This window comes from Solea solea, chromosome 4 (genome assembly GCF_958295425.1).
Source record: "Solea solea chromosome 4, fSolSol10.1, whole genome shotgun sequence".
Classification (NCBI taxonomy): Eukaryota; Metazoa; Chordata; class Actinopteri; order Pleuronectiformes; family Soleidae; genus Solea; species Solea solea.
The window spans coordinates 6,789,684-6,809,789 of NC_081137.1; the positions used below are offsets into that span (position 1 = coordinate 6,789,684).

Sequence of the window (20,106 nt, forward strand, 5' to 3'; positions counted from 1 at the left end):
TGTTTCAATCTGTTTATCTCAGGAAAAAAAAAATCATAGTCAGACATTAAGGGGGCCCCAGGAATTTGTCGACATCACAAGACCCCTGTTTTTCACCAAAAAATGTAAATATTTGTTCATCCACTTTATGAGCTAATTGTGCTTTAATTTATATGAATTAGCCAGGAATGGGCACTGATCTGAGGGAACATGTAATCTGCTTCAGTGTAGTACAGAGTCACACCACATGGTGGCAGTCAACCACAAAAAAGATAAAGGAATTACTCACCCAAAAGGATTCTCATGACCTGTTGAGAGAGTCTTATACAGAATGAATTGATTCACCCGAGTCAAGGTGTGACTGTCAGTCCTCAGGGTCAACTGAAAGACCCAGTCTGAGTCTCGTGTGTTAATATTTGCCGGTATGTGGATGAATTTTGGGCTTTTCTTGGTAGTGATGGCTCTTGTGGGTTGTGTCATGCGTTTTTGTCAGTCCTCTTTGTTTTAGAGGCTTTGATGAAAGCACAGATACAGACTCATACCAGCTGTTTTACTCTCCCACTCACCCACTGGAGCAGAAACTATAGGGTTTATCAGGTTATCACAACTTTACCACCACCAGGCCATGAACATCCATCCATTGTCTACTGCTTCATCCTCCACGTGAAGGTCACGGGTCACTGGAGCTCAAAGTTCATCACAGGGCCAACACACAGAAACAAAACAACCGTCCACTCTCATTCACACTTACAAATGGTTTTGGACTGTGGGAGGAAGCAGGAGAACCAGAGGAAAACCCACACACGTACACAAGAGAGCATCCAAACTCAGAAAAGGCCCTTGTTCCATGTCATGAACCTGGGTCGACCATGGACATACCCATGAGAAAGTAAGAAAAAGTAAAGGAACAGAAGCATTTAAAACCTGTGGTTTATCTGTAGATGGACCATATAAAAATGGACAAATGTTTCCAGTTTGAAAAGGAAAGACTATAGAATATGACAGAATTCGCCACCAGGGGGCGACTTTGTAAAAAGAACTTCATTTGAATGTAAGTCTATGGACAAAATGAGCCTGCTTCTCACTTTATTTATAACACCAGTAAACATTTTCCTGAGGAGTTTGTGGTCTCAGTTGCAAAATTCAGGTCTTCTTCAAAAGAACATGATGGCATTTTTTTTTATAAATGTACAGATGAAGGAAGAATAGCAAACATACCCATAAAGGTGCTGTTGTTACATAACACATTTATCAGCTGTCTGTATCCCTTAAGAAACATGTGTGCTTGCAAATTCAGGAAGGACAATTTTTGTGAAATTTGGTGCAACTTATTTTAGGCTGAGTTTCACCTTTGGGGGCACTTTTGCATCACTCCAGGAATTTCAAAAGTGCTTGGGCCCAAATAAAAGAAAAAGAAGAAAGTAACATGTGTGATGCAGTGAGTTCTTGTAGCTACTTTGGTATTCAGCTCAGGATTAGAATGTTTGCGTCATGGAGGTTTCAACGCTTTGCAAATACGTCGACTCAATACGTCACGGTGCACAAAATAAAATATTTATTTCATAACATGGCACAATGATATCAACATTCATTGTGGAACATTCAATGGAACAACATTCCTCCAAGTCATCTACTTTGAACACCACCCTCTAATAAATAAGTCATAGAAAGAGGAACGAGTCTTTGAATCTGGACTGACAGGTCCTTTTTTTTTATAAGACATAATACACGCACAGCAACTTATACAAACTTAAAGGCCCAGTGTGTAAAACAAAATGAAATTATTTTTCATTTGGTAGAAATTGAAGATAATTACACTTTATTTATGAGTGTACAATCATCTGATGGTATGAATTGTTGTTTTTCTTTAGACCAGATTTTTACACGCTTTATGAACCACCATGTTTTTACAGTAACCCCCAATCTTTGAGTTTTGATACTACATAGGTGCAGGTTCTCTGACACACTTGACGGATATGCAGCTGCAACTTCATCCGTAAATGTTTCTGAATATTACCCACTGCACCTTTAAGTAGACGTTAGCACTGTGGTACATGGATGGTTCTTGTAAGCCCCGTGATAAAGGACAGCAAATCCTCTTTACTGCTATGCATGAGTATAATTTTCACAGTGCCACTGGCTTTAATTTATACATAAGTAATAATTTGCTTCAGTAAAAACAACTTTCTCAGCATGGCGAGGAACTGGTGTCAAGGTTTCCCCTGAAGAACACCCACATGTCCGCCCCTGCCTTAGTTCACATTGTTGAGTCTTTGTCGTACAAAACCGACAAATAATAATTGTTTTTGTACTTCTACTATTTCAACATCCCTATTATCTAGACCCAATCCACCCTTTCAAAGTATAAGTACATTCAATGTATTTACACTGAGAGGAACTTCAACAAGCACATAAACCCTCAGCTGCATGACAAACAATCATAATTATAAGTCTGAGCTGTGGACATGAACAAACAGATCTGATCCGGTTGCACAGCCGTAACCGAACCCTGACACTGAGACCAGGATTTAAGGAGCAAGAATTCCCAGACTTATAAGACAGCGTGAGGTAAAGTGACCACTGGAAAAGAGCGAAAGTATTCTTCTCGTCGTTAACGCTCCTATGTCGGAGCAAATTGTTTAGTCAGACCAGGAAAAGGTAACGCTGGCACCTGGTTGAAGTGTCCTGTTAGGAAGATCCCAACTGTGCCAATGATGAAGAGGAGCACGGCAGCCCAGAAACACACCTTGTCAATCATCTTCCCGATCAGTACCCAGCTTTCAATTTCCTGTATTTTGGAAGAAAAAGGATAGAGATAAAGAATGAACCTGTTAACTAATATAATTCAAGGTTCAGTGCATGACCTTTGGTGGTTTGACAGAAATGACTTAACGTTCTTTATTTTCTGTGTTCTTCATGTGAAAATGATGCCATGTCAAGCAATACTATCAGACCTGTGATCCTGTCAAACTGCTGAACTGCTGTTTCATTCCTAAACCTGAGATCATCACAAGAAAAGTCTTGACCTTCAAGTCTCAAGTCGAGCAAGTTACAAGTCAAGTCATATGAGTGTAGATTAATTACATTTAAATTAAATATGCTAAAAAAGACAGTGATTTTGATTTTGTGCACTTATCATAACCATGAGATTAACTAGGCTGCAAAAGCAGACACCCAATGTTTTCTGTGTCTAAGCCAAGTCTGAAGTCACGAGTGTCAAGTCGAGTCTTTCACTGACGTCAGTCATTTTAATTGCATCATACCAGGTGGATAATTTAAAGTAATACTCACTGATCCAATGCTATTTTGATGTCTCGTGCTCTCAGCTATGAAGTTGCAGGCATCCACACATTGCTTGATCTCAGGCGCAGCTTGGGCCAAACTCTTATAAAGGTTCGCTGTGCTGCTGACATCTACATTATCCACTGAGGGTGAAGGAGACATTGAGAGTTAGGCAACACCTGATACATCATTCATATTTTGTATGTCATTTTTGGCATAACTCAGTCCTTCATTGACATTTTCAGAATGTGCAGCAAACATTATTTTGCTCTCTCGTAGTATTAGAAGGAGACATTCTACCAATGGATCGTGTGAGGCCGTGCCTCTCCCTCTGCTTGTCAAACATCATTTCACTGCGAGGTTGTTTGAGTACATATTCCTCTGCCCTCTGCATGAGGCCGAAGGAGCTGCGCCGCCGCTCCCGCACTCCGTTGACCTCCGCTGTCACCTCACTGTCGTCCACCAGTGGGGACATGCCCAGGAAACGAGGCACCATCTCGAGGAACACCTGAGTGGGAGAAAAAGTTCAGGCCAACATCACATACAACAATAATAATAAGGATGACTCTTGAATGGTCACGCTTGACTCAGTCTGGACTTACATGTTTGATGGTGTGCGACATGGTGTGAGTGCTGGGGCTGCGCAGGGAGAAGTTCAGCACCACAATCTGATTCGTGGCAATGAGAGTCGTGACGCACATGACAAAGATGAGGTACCTGAGGAAGAAATTAAACAAGGTTTCAAACTGTATAGATTAAGAAATAAATAAATAAACCAAAGGTCCAGTGTGTGAGAATGAATTGCCTCCCCTTCCCAAGCTTTTTAGGGAACTATGGTGGCCTCTGCATACCATACAGAATACACAAAGCATTACACAACTCTCTTCACCCACTCTCACTCTCTCGGCCATTTCCTCCTCCTACTTTATTGGTTTATGCGTAATGTTTATGGACAAAGCTGTTATTTGTTTGCATAGTAAACTTCAAAACACAAAATGCACGCTCTGGCTGTTTTATCCATCTGGGCAACTGTAAAAACATGGCGGTTCATGATGACAGATCTTTGCTAAATTCTACGGCTACGATAAGTCAATTATTTGTCATGGAAATAAACAAATGCATCTTCAAGAAAGAAAGTGCAGCGGTCAGCAGACAACACACAATGACTCACTTGCCGATGAGAGGAACAGAAAGAGACGTTTCAGGAACTTTCTGGGCAATAAGGAAGAGGAAGACAGTCTGAGCCAGCAGCACAGAGATGGCAACTGTCAACTTCTGTCCTCCAGCTGTAACAAGAGGACAACAGACACTTAGGAGACAGCAGATTACAACACATCTGCTCTGCCTTTACCAAACATTATTCAGGGAGGACAGGCAGTAATACAACATTGCAGATGCCTACTATTATGCAAGTACAATAAAGAAGCAGAGGGCGATGGCTATTTAATGTTGATTTAGAAAAAGATAAATGGCCTAACTGACCTTGTGCAGGTAGGAAGTAGGCCAGTACGACCAGTGAGGAGATGAGGGAGCAGGGCAAGATGATGTTGATGATGTAGAAGAGGGGCTTCCTTTGGATAATCAGATTAAACAGGATCTCCTGGTACTCCAAGTCGTCTGGGGAATAGCGCTTGTTGATCATCTTCCTGGCCGGACGATGGACGATGGCCCACTCGCCGTTCTCTGAACAGCGAAAACACAATAAGCCGGAGAGCAAATGTTTGTTTTGAATGTTGGGGGGAGCATTACGTGTAGATTTCCCGGACCTGTGAACGCCTCAGGGTCGATGTCCACCCACTCGATAGTCTTGTCATTTTCAACAGCCAAGATGAGGTCCACTTCTTTGGCACTGTACGTCTGGGATCTACGTTTGTGGCGGTGAAAGATGTATAAAATCGTCAAACCCGTAGTTGACAGTATGTACGGAGTGATCGTTCAGCTGCAACACACCTGAACGCTAACGTGCAGTTCTGATAATCGAATGGGAAGTAGGTGATCTCAATGGCACATGTGCTGCGATAGATAGCAGGAGGTAGCCAGTACATCCAGCCATAGTTGCTGATCAACACATTAGCATAGTAGGCCACACCGAAGTTGCCATCGATGCTGCACAGAGAAAGAGTTTACATCAGGGGTGTCAAACTCATTTTTGTACAGCACAATTTGATCTCAAGTGGGCCGTACCAGTAAAAATAGTAAAATAATAGCATAACAACCTATGAAAAACAAGAACTCCTTTGTTTTTTTACATTTAATGAAGGATATTTTTACAAAACATTAAATTCCTTGAGGAATATAAGTGCAATTTCAACAATATCATGCCTACATTGACTATTTACACATCACACTGGATCTATAAAGGCACAGACATTTAGTCACAGGTATCTGGAAGTGAAAAATATTGCATTACGTTTAGATTGTAATTGTGTGAAATTTTAACAAATTCATCCTGTGGGCCGGATTGGACCCTCTGGCGGGCCGGTTCTGGCCCCCGGGCCGTATGTTTGACACCCCTGGTTTACATCAAACAGTGGAGAAATAACATGCATACAGAAGGCTCTTCGCTTGTGTCGTACTTGTTCTCAAGGACAATATCTGGAAGCCAAACCGTGTTACACGGGACACGAATGATATCAATGCCATAGAAGTCAGAAGCGTTCCACGCGAGGCGAGGATCAGACCATTGCTGCACATGAAATCAGATGAAACCAAGGAAATGAACACAGAAGTGATCTACTCATTGTAAAAAACAAAAACAAAACAAAACACAACAAAATGTTGGACGACGACTCACAATTTCAATCCACACGTTGGTTGTAAGTGTCTCCTCCTTTTCATTCTGTGGTACAAATGAAGAAGTAACTGTGCATGTTAGTTTGACCAACCAGCCAACAGTCATGTGGTCATGTCTAAAATCCTGACCAGGCTACTATTGTCCAGTGGGGGTCATAGTTCACCGTGGGTTGTGAATATTTGTGTATCTGTGTGCAACTGTTGAACTTGAATTGGTTTGGCTTTGTTACTAATAGATAGGAAGAGCTCACTCTCACCAGAGAGATGAGGTTAGTGAGGGTCAGCTTGATCTGGACCTCCACCTTGTCCACAGGGTGAACCACAGGGCGGATGTTCTTGTTGTAGTTCTTGAACAACTTGCCGATGAGCTCACTCTCCTCATTACACCGCACTGCAAGAACGAAACGATCAGACATTGAATTAGTTATATGCATCTGTGCTTTTAGGTTTTTTAGCAAACTATAGAAATTATAAAGTATTATAAATATAGTGAATGTGATCTTTTTATTGGTTTATTGGAGTATTTACATTCTTCCTGCTATGCAAAGGCTGCCATAGTTCCTTGACATACTTGGAGAAGGGAGGTGTGAGCAGAGGAGTCGTGTACATCTGCTGTCTTGCCTGTAGATGCCACTAATTCTTGCACAATGAATAGTTTTCAGTCTCTATGAGGCTTTGGTATTTCCTGTGATGACCCTTAGCAAATGCTGGACATCACTGATAAGATATGATTCCTCTTATTCTGGTATTCTAGTATTTAGTCCTTTAATTTTCTTTTATTGAATAAAGACTCTGAGTCAATGTGCTCCTCTTCACAGCAGCAGTAGCATGATATCGCTCTCCTTTCAGGATAAATTTCAAGAGAGACTAAGCGCAAGAAAGGCAGAGGTTATTTCCGACCGCTTGCCTCTTCCCTCCCAGCTGTCACTATCCCGAGGTCAGGTTACACTGCAGCTGGGAAACTCTAAACTGGGACTTTAAGTCATACTCGGGTCATCTGCAATAATCATCAATATCTGCGTCAGACAAAAACGGTGACAGTAACACGTGCTACAAGTGAGTAAAGATGCCCGAGACAGCCAGACACAGATATTTCACTGTGCTAATCTTAATTCTCCCATGTGACTGGTTGTGTAGCGTGGCAGCGTAACGACAGTGGTCAGATGTCGTTCAATGGAGAAAAAAAAATAATCCCGACAGTTTCATCAAAATCCGTCGGGACATATGTGACAGTAAATTTGTTATAAAAGTTATAAAAGTTATATATGTATATATATATATATATATATATATATAGTACATTATACATTATTTTATCATGTAAAGAAAAAGAAAACCACGTCTGCCTAACTTTAAAGAGTGTAGGAGTTGTGTTGGTAGAAAATGATTTTCATATCCACCTTTCAAACAAAGCATATTAATAATAGGCTGAGTAAGAAATGACTGCAAAAAAATAAACAGTCCAAGCAGAGAAATTGGAGAGGAGTTTCACACTGAAGCAAACTCACAGTAGATATTAAGTTTGTTTGGTGTCTGTGTTTTGACCTGGTCACTTCCTGTTGCTGATATGTCAGCAAGAGAGTGATGATGAGAAACTAGAGAAGCAGAGAAGCCAAAGAAAGAATGGATCAAAAAAAACCAACAAAAACGGGGCTTATCAGAACTGATGGAACACAGTTAATGTCAGAGCGACAAGGCCACACTGACCCACGATCCAGTGCACACACACATCGTCTCTGGACCAGTTTTAACTATTAAGCTGCACTCCGTGTACATCTCGTCTCGATGAGCTTGAAGGAGTTCAGGGCGGTGCACACTCGAGACAACTTCATCTCGAGTGTGCATTTTAGCAGTTGGCATAATATTTATTCGTAAATTCACGCGACTCTGAGAAACGCTTTCCAGGATCTGAGCGCACACTTATGTTTTCCTCACGGTGGGTGACCAGTGTTTTGAAATGGACACCGCTGTTCCCAAACTCTAAGTGACATTTGAGAGACATGGCACTTCAAACACGCCAGACCAATAATATCAAGAGCCTACATTTCACGATGAATCTCACTCATGGCAGCGACTTGTCACTGAGATTTCTTTTTCTTTTCTTTTCTTTTATTTTTAAATGACCTCTACCAAGGAAATGAACATTTGTCCACAACTGTGGAGAGCAGAATGTCCCATCTGTCTTAACACAATCCTTTACACTCCCAAACTTGTTTATGTATAAAATTTACGTCGTACTTTTGATATATTACATCATATTCAATAAGAGTTTCACATCTGCTTTCTGCTCTCTTGTTCTTGCTGCAGAAGAACTTCTGCTTTGGCTCTTTGTGCACATCTGTGCACGAGGACAACGTTAATGAACGTTATTTACGGAAAACTTATGCTCTCGCGACCCTATTATCAACATAATTTGCAAAGATATTCACAAAAATAGAAAGTAAAAGGCTGGAAAATGTATTAGGACCCAAAAGAAATCTTCCGCGACCCTTCTGTGGGTTCAAAAACCTTCTCTATAATAACTGCATTACTGAACTTTTTATAATACTTGAAATATTTGGGATTTTGAAGTGTAACGTGTAATGCTGCTTGCATGCCAAAGCACAAATAATAATCTGCATTACTCAATTAAAACTGGTGTATTTCTTGTCCTCTGATAAATGTGCCAAAAATTAGAAGTATGACTTAATCACGGAACCGTTAATCCATGTCCACTTGACATGAATTGTGTTTATGTAGCCCACAGAGAGCATTGTGTATACATTGTATTGAACATACTGATGCACTGTATGTTAGTCTGCAAATACAAAAAAAAAACATTTGGTAAAAATTGATTAAAAACTCACACAAATTGGCAAAATTGAATGTACATTTAGCTCAATCATTTAAAATGAAATGGTAAGAGTTTTAGAGCTGGACGCCTCTTCAAACACTGAGCGTCTGCATGCACATGAACATAGGGGAAAGGATTATTTGGATGGGTAAGAAGGCCGGGCGGCTGTAGTCAGTGAGGATGTGCCAAAAGTTTGCAACTGCGCCACTTACCGTGAACAATCAAACCCCCAAGAATAATTACAACTCCAGAAAATATCCAAAACCTTTCTGCTGCCATCATATTCTAAGACCGGTGCACTGTCCAACACGGCACTATTTTTAAATGTAAATTTTGAGTGAGGGAGAGAGAGAGGGGGAGACAGAGGGAGTGAAAGCAAAGAAGGGGAGAGTAAGAGTCCAAACCCCCCCACCAACAAAACCCCTGACTCTCGCCCTCCCCGGCTGTCGCTCCCCATGGCTCAGGTTACACAGCAGCTGGGAAGTACTAAAACCAGGACTTCAAGTTACCCTACGGTCACCCACAATAATCATCATCATTAGCATCGGCTACATGTATCTGTGCTGATGCCACTTAAATAGCGACGATACAAATGTGCGAGGATTTGGACCACATTTGCCCTCAGAATAATTTGACCACACATTGATTGATTAGAAATAGGTCCGTGCACGATTTCAGATTACAAAATCCACGCCTTGAAATCCACGATTTGACAGCTGCCATGTCGAGGTTTTCCCATTTAGATGTTCAGAGTCTTCATATGTACGTGTTGTGCTTCATTGTTTACTGTTCATCTTCCACTGAAGAAGACCCAAAACTGACTAACTCTTACTTTCTAGTTGGTTTCAACCTGCAAAGTGGAAGACAAAGAGAAATAGGTCAAATAAATTATACATACTGCAAGGATACGAGCATCCATGGGTTGAGTAAAGTGAACATGTGATGAGCTGTAGTGCAGAACTTTACAACTTCACCAGCTGGACCTGGACCTTAGTGGTGAGAAACTGTTTGTGGACTACAGCGTGGAGGAAGTGCTGGAGGCAGACAAGGCCATAACAAATAAATAATAATAAAACCATGGTGGCAAACTCTCAGCCATAACGGCAGCCACACAAAGTCCAAACCAGAGTATCAAGAGAAACTATTCATTTTCAATGCAGAAAAAAAGTATATTAGCTTTTTTCAGAGTGAAAATGTATGAAATATGAAATATAATGTACATAGTTCTAGATTCAGAGGCTCGTGGACTTAATTATTCCATCAACATACATTTATTTCTTCATCGTTTGCTAGACTGTGAGTAATAAAAGTAGAGTCACTCTGCAGTGTCAAGGGCAGCACACTGATTTTTGGAATGCGCCATGTGAGTTGTACAGAATGTGATGTACTTCTAAATATACGTTTAGGGAAACAGAGATGAGCTTCTTAAAAGTAACGAGAGCCTCCAGAGGGCAGATCATGTGTCTCACACTCAGTTAGAGCTCAGGGTGAGAAGAAGAGCTGCATCCTTCCAGGTTCACATCCAAGTTCACGTTGCCCTATGCTGCTGTAGGAAAACCATATGGATTTACTGTTCAGCTTACTGTGTCATATTTGGGTTGAGTTTATTGGCAGATATTAAATATACTAACCATACTACTACTACTACCCTGAAGGTTCTTTCTCTGCATTAAACCAGACGTGTCCGAGGGAGCTGTAGTGCTGTTTTCTTCTTCTTTGGTAGGAATGCGTCCTATTCCCTGTGTCCAGACCTGTACCGCCACCCAATGGTGAAATTAGATACTACAGGACCCTGACAGGCGAGTGTACCAGGGTTCGAGAGATGCGATGTGCACTTCGACTTAGACTGTACATGTAAATTAATGTAGTTTTCTGGTTTGCCAGTTGAGGCCCACCAGGAAGTAAGTGTATGTTGAATAGCCACCAGGGGGCAGACTCCACTGGTCACAAGTACTCAGTTTGAATGGAAGTTTAGACTGGTATGAGATGACCATTCATTATATGAAGGTATTTATATCTCGTATAAAACACTTTTCACAGTAAGAACTTTTAGCAGAATTCTACTGAGAGATTTGGCCAATTTTAAGAAATGAGCACCTTGGATTATATGAGTAATCCTGGCACTGACTGAATGTTTTGCCTCAAGACAAACATGGTGGGAAGTCTTTTCTAGGCAGATGTGGTGGAAAATCCAATGCAGTGGTTTCCTGACAGTGACAAAATCCTCCTTTCATGCTCCCCTGAACCTCCACACGTAAACATATTCACTCAGTGTAAATTCGTACCATGTGTTTTCGTGTTTTCCCTAACAGCAGCTGTTTTCCTCCTGGGCGTACAAAAAAAAAACTACATATGTTACTTTTCCTCAGAACATGTAAGAGAGAACCCACCCATGTGGAGTCAAAGTCACATGTTTTGACGGGAATTCCTTCTCCCCCCCCCCCCCCTCTCCAGTTTCTCCTTCTTTCAGACTGGATCGCCCATTGGTTGCACATAATATAAGCCCCATGACTCAAGTCCCTCCCAGACAAGTCATGAATGCCCCTGCTTTCACTCTTTTTTTTCCCGCTCCGTGCTTGAAAACTTCCATTGTGTAGTGCCTCTCCATGAGCATGCATGTGATGTGTCTTCAATGTGGAGTTCAATGTATATTCACCTCCCCCCACAGCAGCAGCAGCAGCAGCAGCAACAGCAGCAAAGTCACAGATAGTGGGCAGTCACTGGCTTTCCCATGATTAGCACTGCTGCTACCTGGTCTTTATTGGACAGTGCAAAGTGCAGCTACTTCCTGTTGAAATTTTGGGGATAGCCACTGTGCCATTGTGTGGCTCTTTTAACAGTTATTCTAAATACATGTTCGGGTTACAGAGTAGTGTTTGTGTTAATGTAAGGGTTTCTTCCTTCATTTTAAGGAAGGTTGCCAGGGCTGGCCCAAGTTGTTATATGGCCCTAAGATGATATTGGTTTTGGGGCCCCTCTTCCAACACTTGGTGTAGCTGGTGCTGTAACAGTATACATTGCATTAATTATACTCTTCTGTGCAGCAAAATCCCAGAAGTGCCCAGTATTCATTTTTACTTTCATGTTCAAAGTGAAGCACTGTATACATGTGGTGATACTGAACTTGTAGTGAACAAGTAACCCAGCTGAAACAGATTTTTCTTCACACTATTGGGGGCCCCCTGGTGATAAGGGGGCCCCAAGCAGCCACTTTTGCCTTGGGCCGGCTCTGTGGGTGGCAACTAATGTAAAGCAGCATTTGCACATGCATAGAAAAACATCACACTTCCGCAACGGCTCGGGTCGTCGGTCACAAACAGACCAAAAATGTTCTGTACTGTTTTCTTGTTAATATCTAAGTTTTGTTCAGTCAGACAGAAAAATAAGGTGTTTTTTGTTTTTTATTACCTTGATGTGTTTCCACCACTTCCTGTAGTCTTCCTCAGAAGGGTCACATGATGTTATATGTGATGGCTCTTGCTTCCTGTTTAATACAGGTTTGTCAGACAGCAGGGGATGACTACGCCCCCTGCTGTCTGACATCCTGATGAGGACCGCATCCCAGGTGTGTGATAGGATAAGATCCCTCGTCCCGTGGTTCTCGGGGGCCCGTTTTCCAGATCTCGATGGTGGTGTTTGTTCTGAAAGTAAGAAACATGACAGGACCGTTCTGACGAAGACCACAGGAAGTGGTTAAAACATGCCATGGTGATCAAACAAAACAAAACAAAACAAAACCTATTTTTCTGTCTGACTGAACAAAACTAAAGCTCAACCACAAACAGAGATGAGAATCACGCGGGAAACCCCATCATATGCCGTGTCAGCTGTCCTGCCCAGGGCCACGAGTTACCCATTAAAGATAAAACCTAACATTTTGGTTAATTGCGATTCCTTTACGAGACAAAGCAATAATATATAGTGACACATTACTGCCCAGCACTGCTCCTGTTTTATGGACATATCTGTAAAAAAAAATAAACTCAAACTTTAAAAGACATGAATTGCTTTTTGGTTAGATTTCACATATTATTTACTGCTCCCAAACATCACAGCATTGTCATATCTACAGGTCGATTAGTGTAAATGGACATTCGTGCGCCTTTTGCTGCCTCAGCTCAGATAAGCTTGGTTAGACTTTGTCATTCATTGACAAACCTGGGTTTGGTGTCACATTTTCGCTTCTTATCTCACCAAAAAGGAGATTCTATTACCCAGCTAAGTTTTACTCTCGCTCATCAGGACTTTAGGGGACGAAGGGGTAAAGACAAGTATGAGGCCAGGAGACAAATACATGCTGTTTACATTGAGAGTGTACCATATGCTTCATGTTATACCCTCGGTTTCAGTGAGTGTGTGTCAGCACTGTTGTAAAGCGTGGTGGTGCACTTAATGATGTGTGTGAATGAGAGGGAGCGAGACACACAGAGAGACAGACAGAGAGAGAGAGAAGGGGAGAGGGGAGGAGGAAGGGTAGTGGTAGTAGGAGGAGAGGAGAGCACAGGGAGCAAGTGTTTACTCAAGCTGACCAGTAATACAGCTCATAATAGTCGATGAATCTGGTGGAAAGCGGTTACTGGCGGACAAGCTACGTTGCCTATTCTTTATCAGCCATGGGGCTGCACTTGGTTGATCTCTGGACCCTCAGATTGAGCAACAAAACAAGAGGCAGGCGGCTCTGAAATCAGTTGGACACAAAGGCAGAGTAGAGGGAACACACGGAATCAAGGGAAATTGAAGAAAACAAAGTTGGGACAAAGGACACCAGCAGTTGTAAATCAGTTAAACATTTACTGGCTCTCCTTTTTTTTGGGAGAGAGGATTTTGTGCAAGGCTTTGGGGAGGAGTATGAAAGATTTGAAAGGACATGGGAGGGTGGGGGGCATGGGTTTGATAGGGAGTAATTGTGGTGACAGCCAGTGCTGGGGACAAGGACTCATGTGAGACACAGAGGAATTAACAACGGGGAGAAAAAAAAAGAGATCAAGAGAGGGGACAGAGACGGACTGGCAGAACCCAAACTGGACTTTCAGTATGGGTGTGAAGAGAAAGGCTGCTGCTGCTATCTTAGTCCTGCTGTTCTTCCTCGGCTTCTTGTGGCTGCGTGAGTACTCACTCTCTCTCTCTCTCTCTCTCTGTGTACATGTGTCCATGTGGTAGTTTTACTCCATAGTATACAACCCCTCCCTTGTTTGGAATGCATAGGGTACAAATCAGGACACTGTCACATGGCCGTGGTGGCCACAAGGTTGAGCTCAGTGCTTACACCATATTTCTCTCATTCCTAATAGTATTTTTCTTTCTTCATTATTTGTGTTTAATTCAATAACTCATTGTGTTTACAATATTATCAGTTTTATCAGATAACATATGGTGCAAATTTAATTTGTTTTGTTTTTACCACTCCTGGTAATGGCCTGTATTTATATAGAGCATTTCTAGTCTTTATGAGCTGTTTTATTCTATAGTTTAAGTGTCTTGATCAAGGACACATATAGACTAGCAGAGCCAGGAATTGAACCCAAAACCTTCTAGGTGAAAGACAACTCGCCCCACCACTGAGCTACCATGGCTCAATCCTTACTCCTCAGTTTTTTTTTTAATACTTTAACTTCTAAAACCTAAGTACATTTAATATCAGAATATTACTTTTGATACTTAAGTACAGTAAATGTCTAAAATGATTTAGACTTTTACTTAAGTAATATTATGAAAAGTGACTTCAACTTCTATCAAAGTCATATTCTGGTAAGATACTTTTACTAAAGTATCCACTTGAGATACTTTATACAAGACTATATAGAAGTCAACAAGATGCTGATAAAATAAATATATGAAAATAAATTCAAACAACCCGTCTCAAAGAAATCACCATAGAAACCCTCAAACTGGGATCATGTGATCTCTATGGATTAAGGTCATAGTGCAGCAAGATTTGAGAGGAAATTAATCACATGATAAAATGCACAACTAGCACAACCAACAACAATTTCTCAATAGCTCAATTACTCCATTAGGAAACTTAAATTTAGATTCGCCGGACATGGGTCACTGTCAAGTCAGTGATACATGTATTGTCTAACATTAGACTGACTGTGTATTATTTGAACTAGGTGTAATTGTTGGTAGTTTTGTGAGGCTACAAAGCTTTTTGATGGGAAGTTGAAAAATATATCACTGACGCAGACGTTGTACCTCCTCAGAAAACTGAAGGACAAATTCTTGAAATATTGTACAAAAACCTGGTAGAAGGCGATTGCGTTTTTCACACATTTGGATGTCAAGTGTAAAGTGAAGCTGTCCAGAGCTGTGTTTTGAGGGCGGAGCTTTGGCGGCAGAGTAGAATAAAGTAGGATGTATCATTTTTCTGTGTTTATTTTCAGACAATTATATCGATTCATTGCTATATAGACACAAAGAGGATTTTAAAACATCTAAAACCTACTTCAAAAAGAAAGTTATTGCTTTGGTTCACACTCATCTTTGCAGCCAGACACTGAGAAATTGTGTGGAGAAAACTGGACTCTAAATGCTGGTTATGTAGAGAGGCAATTAACTAAGTTCACCTTGATTTAGTGTTTACATTTCGACATTGCATGTATGTTTGTTGTTTTTGACCCGACGTGTCTAAGGACAGAGGAAGTTACATTACATTGATTACATGAACAGAATGTAAAAATCCACTGAGACATATTGTGATTTGGGAATTTGGGGCAATACAAATAACCCTGAAAAACATTGTATGCCTGAAAATTGTTTGTCTAATTCATCCATAACTGTTGTTACATAATTGATAAGAAGTTAAAATTTAAATATTTGATTTTATTTATTTTTATAGGAAGGAATAGGAAAATAGGTTGCAGTTTAATTGCTGGATTTTATTGTGGGGAACTAATGGTCTGGTTTTGTCATGTTTCTTTTCTGTTCCTCCAGAGGGAGGCTTGGATTACCAATGGGATTCCTGTTTAAAAGGTTATAATCAGGTGGATAAGGTAAAAAAAAGAATAATAAACGACTTTATCATCTAATTACAATTACTCTACGAGCCAGATGGGAAATTTGAATAATTATCAATCACCTCTGCTTTCTCTTCTCCCTTTGTCCTATTCATGGTCCACACTCACTGACCTCCCCCCCCCCCCCCCCACCACCAGATTCACCATCTGTCCAACAGCAGTGGGGCTGATGGGGCTAACGGGTCTGAGGGGCCCCCAATCCAGGAGAACTGTCCGGGTCAGACCTTCCAGGTGTCCTTACTGCTCTCCCACCTGTTGGCGGCACCAGCCTACAGCTCTGACGTGCTGCTGCAGCCCTATCTGTCCAGCTGGGATGAGCTTGTGAGGTAAGATCAGATTCATTTCACTGTAAAAAAGACATTAAACACAAAATGTAATTAAAGGGTAGAGTATGCAGGAATTGGGGGTTAATGTTTGTAAGCAAAGCAAAGGCAAAGTTGGCACCTCCTCCCTTCAAACTTACCAACACCTGGGTCACACTGGCTGCATGTATGCTGTAGAATGGCCTGTGCTTCATAGACCAATCAAGCCTAATTGAATATTACAAGGCATTTTGCCTAGCAAGGCTAACAAAGGCTAGCAAAGGAAGGCAAGGAAAGACAGACGCCCAACATTTCACACAATGAACAAGCACTCGGCAACAGTGGAGAGAGAGAAAAACTCAGGAAGAAACAGTAAAACATCTCTGACAGAAGCACAATCAAACATGTGCAGCATCTGCCTAGGCCGGTTGGGGTGAAATAGGGCATGGAGGAGAGGTGGGGGACAGAAAGGGTGGGGAGAGGAATAAGAAAAAGAGGAATAAGAAGGAGAGATGAGAGTTAAAACGACATATCGACAAACAAATACTACAACAAGGATAATTAGTTCAAATAAAACATGAACCGACAGCAAAATAACAAAACAAAACAACAATCAAACAACAACAAGCACAAAACAATAGAACAATAAAAAAATTAAACTTACCCACTGGCTTTCATTTTGACAGAGTGGTCATCGTTTCATCTTGTTTTTTGTTACTCCTCCAGGTTCATGGAGGCTTTGGGCCCAATGGTGGGACTGATATCGAAGGAGATAGAAACCAAGACCTCCATAATCCGCCAACTGGCCCTTTTGGCAGAGGAGGACCCTGAGGCGGAGCTGGGCGCAGATTTACAGTCAATACATTCTGTGAGCACAGAGGTCGGGACAAAGAAGAGTTCGGAGGCCTCACAGCACAACGGTGCTTATCACTCTGTGCGCTCCATGATCTTAGTTGAACTCAACCAGGGCGTTGTAGACTTTGACCACCAGACGGACTCTGGCTGCAGGACACTTCTGCGTTTACACCGTGCCCTGCTCTGGCTTAAGCGCTTCCTGGAGAAGCTGGCAGAGACGCCAGAGGCCGGCCGGCTCAGGAGCCCGTCAGAGTTATGTCGCGAGGCCTACAAGACCACGCTCGCCAACCACCACACGTGGTTTGTTCGCAGGGCGGCTGAGCTGGCCTTCATTGCCATGCCAGAACGCGGTTTCTTCTTCAGACTAGTGTGTACGCAGGACCAGGAGGAGCTCAACAGGGTGCTGAGCAGAGTGGTCCGGGCCATCGGAGAGGTTTACAACAGGACACAGAAAGCCCTGGAGGAGAATAACATGCTTGACTTACCATAGAAAATGGGACTGGACACAAAGCCTCTGCTGCTGTTTGACTCTCAGTACATTTCCATGAACAGTGAAGCTGTGTAGCTTGACCATGCTTTTCACTTTGACTACTGTTTTTCTTCTTATATTCAAGCACCTGCAGGGAATTGATGTAATGAATGAAGTGTGTCCACCTCACCTACACTCAGGGGTGATATGTCCAATTTCATCTTAGCAGTATTAGGCTTTTTTTTATCAGGTTGCCTTTTTATATCACAGACAAATCATTAGTTCTGTGTCTGTTAATTCTTTTAGCTGACGGAGCATAAATTCAGTCTCCTCCTCAGTCCAAAAAAGGCACCAGTTTGAATTTTGCCATGTTTTTGCTTGCTGTTCTCTTCTGCTGTGAACTGGCTGCTTCTGTTATCCACCTGTCAAAGTCGCGGGGTGGGAATTGTGGAGCATGTGCTGAACGTCCAGGCCAGTTTTGGCCAGACGTTTTCGGTTAGCTCTGTTAGTCCGACTTTGTAGTCCGAAATTTGGACTATTTCAAAAGTCTGGTATCTTCTCATTTCACCTACCCATCGAGACATCCTACCAAGGCTGAGTGCAACTTCATTTTTCGGCTGTAATTTTATAACTCTACACTCAATCAGAACACGTGTAGTCCTTGACTGACTCAACTCATTGTTCTTGGCTTATTTTTTGATTCATGATATTCGGTGGGATGTTTCGACAGAGCGGCAAAGTTTCGTTAGATCACACTTTATTCGGACGAACACAATCATTTCTTCTTTTTAACGCCATGTAAACATATTGCATTTTTTGCACTGTCCTCGCGGTACGACAAGGAAACCTGAGCGAGACTTTGGATCGATCTTTCAGCTGAACTTTACACGTGCCACATTCGTTTTCTCCCCCAACCAAAGTCCTGCGCCAACAATCACAACACACCGAAAGCCCGTTTTGCTTTTGACATTCCTCGTCAAACGACATGTTGCTCTCCTCAACTCAGAGGAGTTGCAGGCAGCTGACGATGCGTTCAGGCTCACTTAACAGCCACTGTAAATTATTTAAGCGAGTAGACACAACAACATGAACATCAATCAACTCCGCTTCAAAACACACACACACACATAGAGAGGGACTGAACTGTTCATGTGTTTGTGCTGATCTCTACCCAAAATAGGTTTTTTTATATATATATATTTAAAATGTAATTGAAAATGACTCCTGTTCTACTGCACTTGTAGTAAAAAAAAAAAAGAAATGAAAGAAATATAGTATGCTACCTCAAAACAGAGCAGACATAGATGGTTTGTAGACGTAAAATTTTGGACCTGATGAGAGAGGAGAGTTTCCTCATGGTCACTGTGGTAACAGTATTGACGCCTTTTGCTTCTTTGGATGTTTTTGTATCACGCTCAGAGTAATTAAATATCTATATAATTGATCCAGATTGATTGATGGATTGATTGATTTAGCGAGAATGAAGTTTCCTGCTTTATGAGACAGTCTGGTCCGCTAATGTGATAAGTCTGACATTTAAAAATGCCACCGAGCTGTTGTGCAATGTCATCCGGCGCCCAGCAGAGGTTCCACTGCTCCACTCTTCACTGTCCTCACATAATCTGTGTGACACACGCTCTCACCTGGATTTCACAATCTGTGGGGGGAGAAAAGGCCTGTTGGCAGTATCATGTCTCTTGAAAAAAGACCTGATGTGGAGACAAAGTAGGGTTTAGAGACAATTCTGGATTATAATTTGAGCGATGCAGAGAATAGTGTATGCAAATATCAGTCACTGCCACTTTTTCTTTTGATTAATCTCGACTCTTAAACCCATAAATACTTCTAATACTACATAATCCTGTCCCTCTGCACACTCTCTCTTTCTGAGGAGAATGAAGGAGAGATAAGGATAGAACCCGAGGGCACGGAGTGAGCAGGAGACAGGAGCCAGATGAAGGTCAGTGAGCAGAAATACTCAGCGGCAGTAATCTTGTCAAGCAGTTGGCGGCAGACTATTTTAAAGAGGGCTCGAAAAAGACCAGGATTCACATATTTTGATCCTGCACCGGTCAATATTCTGTGATTCCGAGCAACGATCTGATGCAAGAGACTTTAATCAGTGAACTCTGTCCCGTGGTTTGTGTGTGTGTGTGTGTGTGGGAGGATGAGGCGTAGCTGGTACCGTTTCCAGAACACTTCCCTTTAATAACCTTGTGACAATAAACCACAGTCGCACTTGTTTGAGTCACGCGTGCAGGCATTAAACTATGTCACATATCCAGATGGACCTTTATACCGTGTCTGCACAGGTTAAAACTGGGATTATGGTGAATGGGATTACATTAGATTATATCCTTCTGATGCAACCTTTGACACCGGCTGGCTTCTTTCTCTGTCCCCTGCTAACAATTTAACTACATTATATATTACGATATAGTGTATGAAGTAGAGGCAAAGGCCATCTCGAGTTCCCTTAAATGACATTTATTTATTTCTCTATCTTGGTTTGCAGTAAACATGAGCAAAAATTATACAGACAGTTAGAGCAAAATAAAATAAAGATCCAGAGTAGAG

General features: G+C 41.7%; 2 protein-coding genes across 2 annotated transcripts; one reads left to right on the forward strand and one right to left on the reverse strand.

Moving 5' to 3' along the window:
• Positions 1–1,511: 1,511 nt before the first annotated feature.
• Positions 1,512–9,268, reverse strand: chrne (cholinergic receptor, nicotinic, epsilon). Its single transcript, XM_058626822.1, has 12 exons — positions 9,100–9,268; positions 6,312–6,445; positions 6,056–6,100; positions 5,838–5,947; positions 5,212–5,367; positions 5,028–5,125; positions 4,744–4,944; positions 4,433–4,547; positions 3,864–3,978; positions 3,562–3,769; positions 3,271–3,404; positions 1,512–2,767 (listed from the first exon to the last, which is right to left on the reverse strand). Exons 1-12 carry the CDS (start codon positions 9,167–9,169, stop codon positions 2,600–2,602), a joined length of 1,554 nt encoding a protein of 517 aa, XP_058482805.1. The 5' UTR covers positions 9,170–9,268; the 3' UTR covers positions 1,512–2,599.
• Positions 9,269–13,336: 4,068 nt separating this feature from the next.
• gltpd2b (glycolipid transfer protein domain containing 2b) lies at positions 13,337–18,979 on the forward strand. Its single transcript, XM_058626832.1, has 4 exons — positions 13,337–13,991; positions 15,821–15,879; positions 16,042–16,229; positions 16,932–18,979. Exons 1-4 carry the CDS (start codon positions 13,922–13,924, stop codon positions 17,548–17,550), a joined length of 936 nt encoding a protein of 311 aa, XP_058482815.1. The 5' UTR covers positions 13,337–13,921; the 3' UTR covers positions 17,551–18,979.
• Positions 18,980–20,106: the final 1,127 nt, after the last annotated feature.

What these genes read in the sequence shown, in the direction of transcription:
- gltpd2b (XM_058626832.1), top strand. Translation starts at nt 13,922, where the DNA reads ATGGGTGTGAAGAGAAAGGCTGCTGCTGCTATCTTAGTCCTGCTGTTC. An exon ending in CCTCGGCTTCTTGTGGCTGC is followed by an intron (nt 13,992 to 15,820) that starts GTGAGTACTCAC and finishes CTGTTCCTCCAG; the next exon opens with AGGGAGGCTTGGATTACCAA. An exon ending in AGCTGGGATGAGCTTGTGAG is followed by an intron (nt 16,230 to 16,931) that starts GTAAGATCAGAT and finishes TTACTCCTCCAG; the next exon opens with GTTCATGGAGGCTTTGGGCC.
- chrne (XM_058626822.1), bottom strand. Translation starts at nt 9,169, where the DNA reads ATGATGGCAGCAGAAAGGTTTTGGATATTTTCTGGAGTTGTAATTATT. An exon ending in CTACTTCCTACCTGCACAAG is followed by an intron (nt 4,548 to 4,743) that starts GTCAGTTAGGCC and finishes CTCTTGTTACAG; the next exon opens with CTGGAGGACAGAAGTTGACA. An exon ending in TCTGTTCCTCTCATCGGCAA is followed by an intron (nt 3,979 to 4,432) that starts GTGAGTCATTGT and finishes TTTCTTCCTCAG; the next exon opens with GTACCTCATCTTTGTCATGT.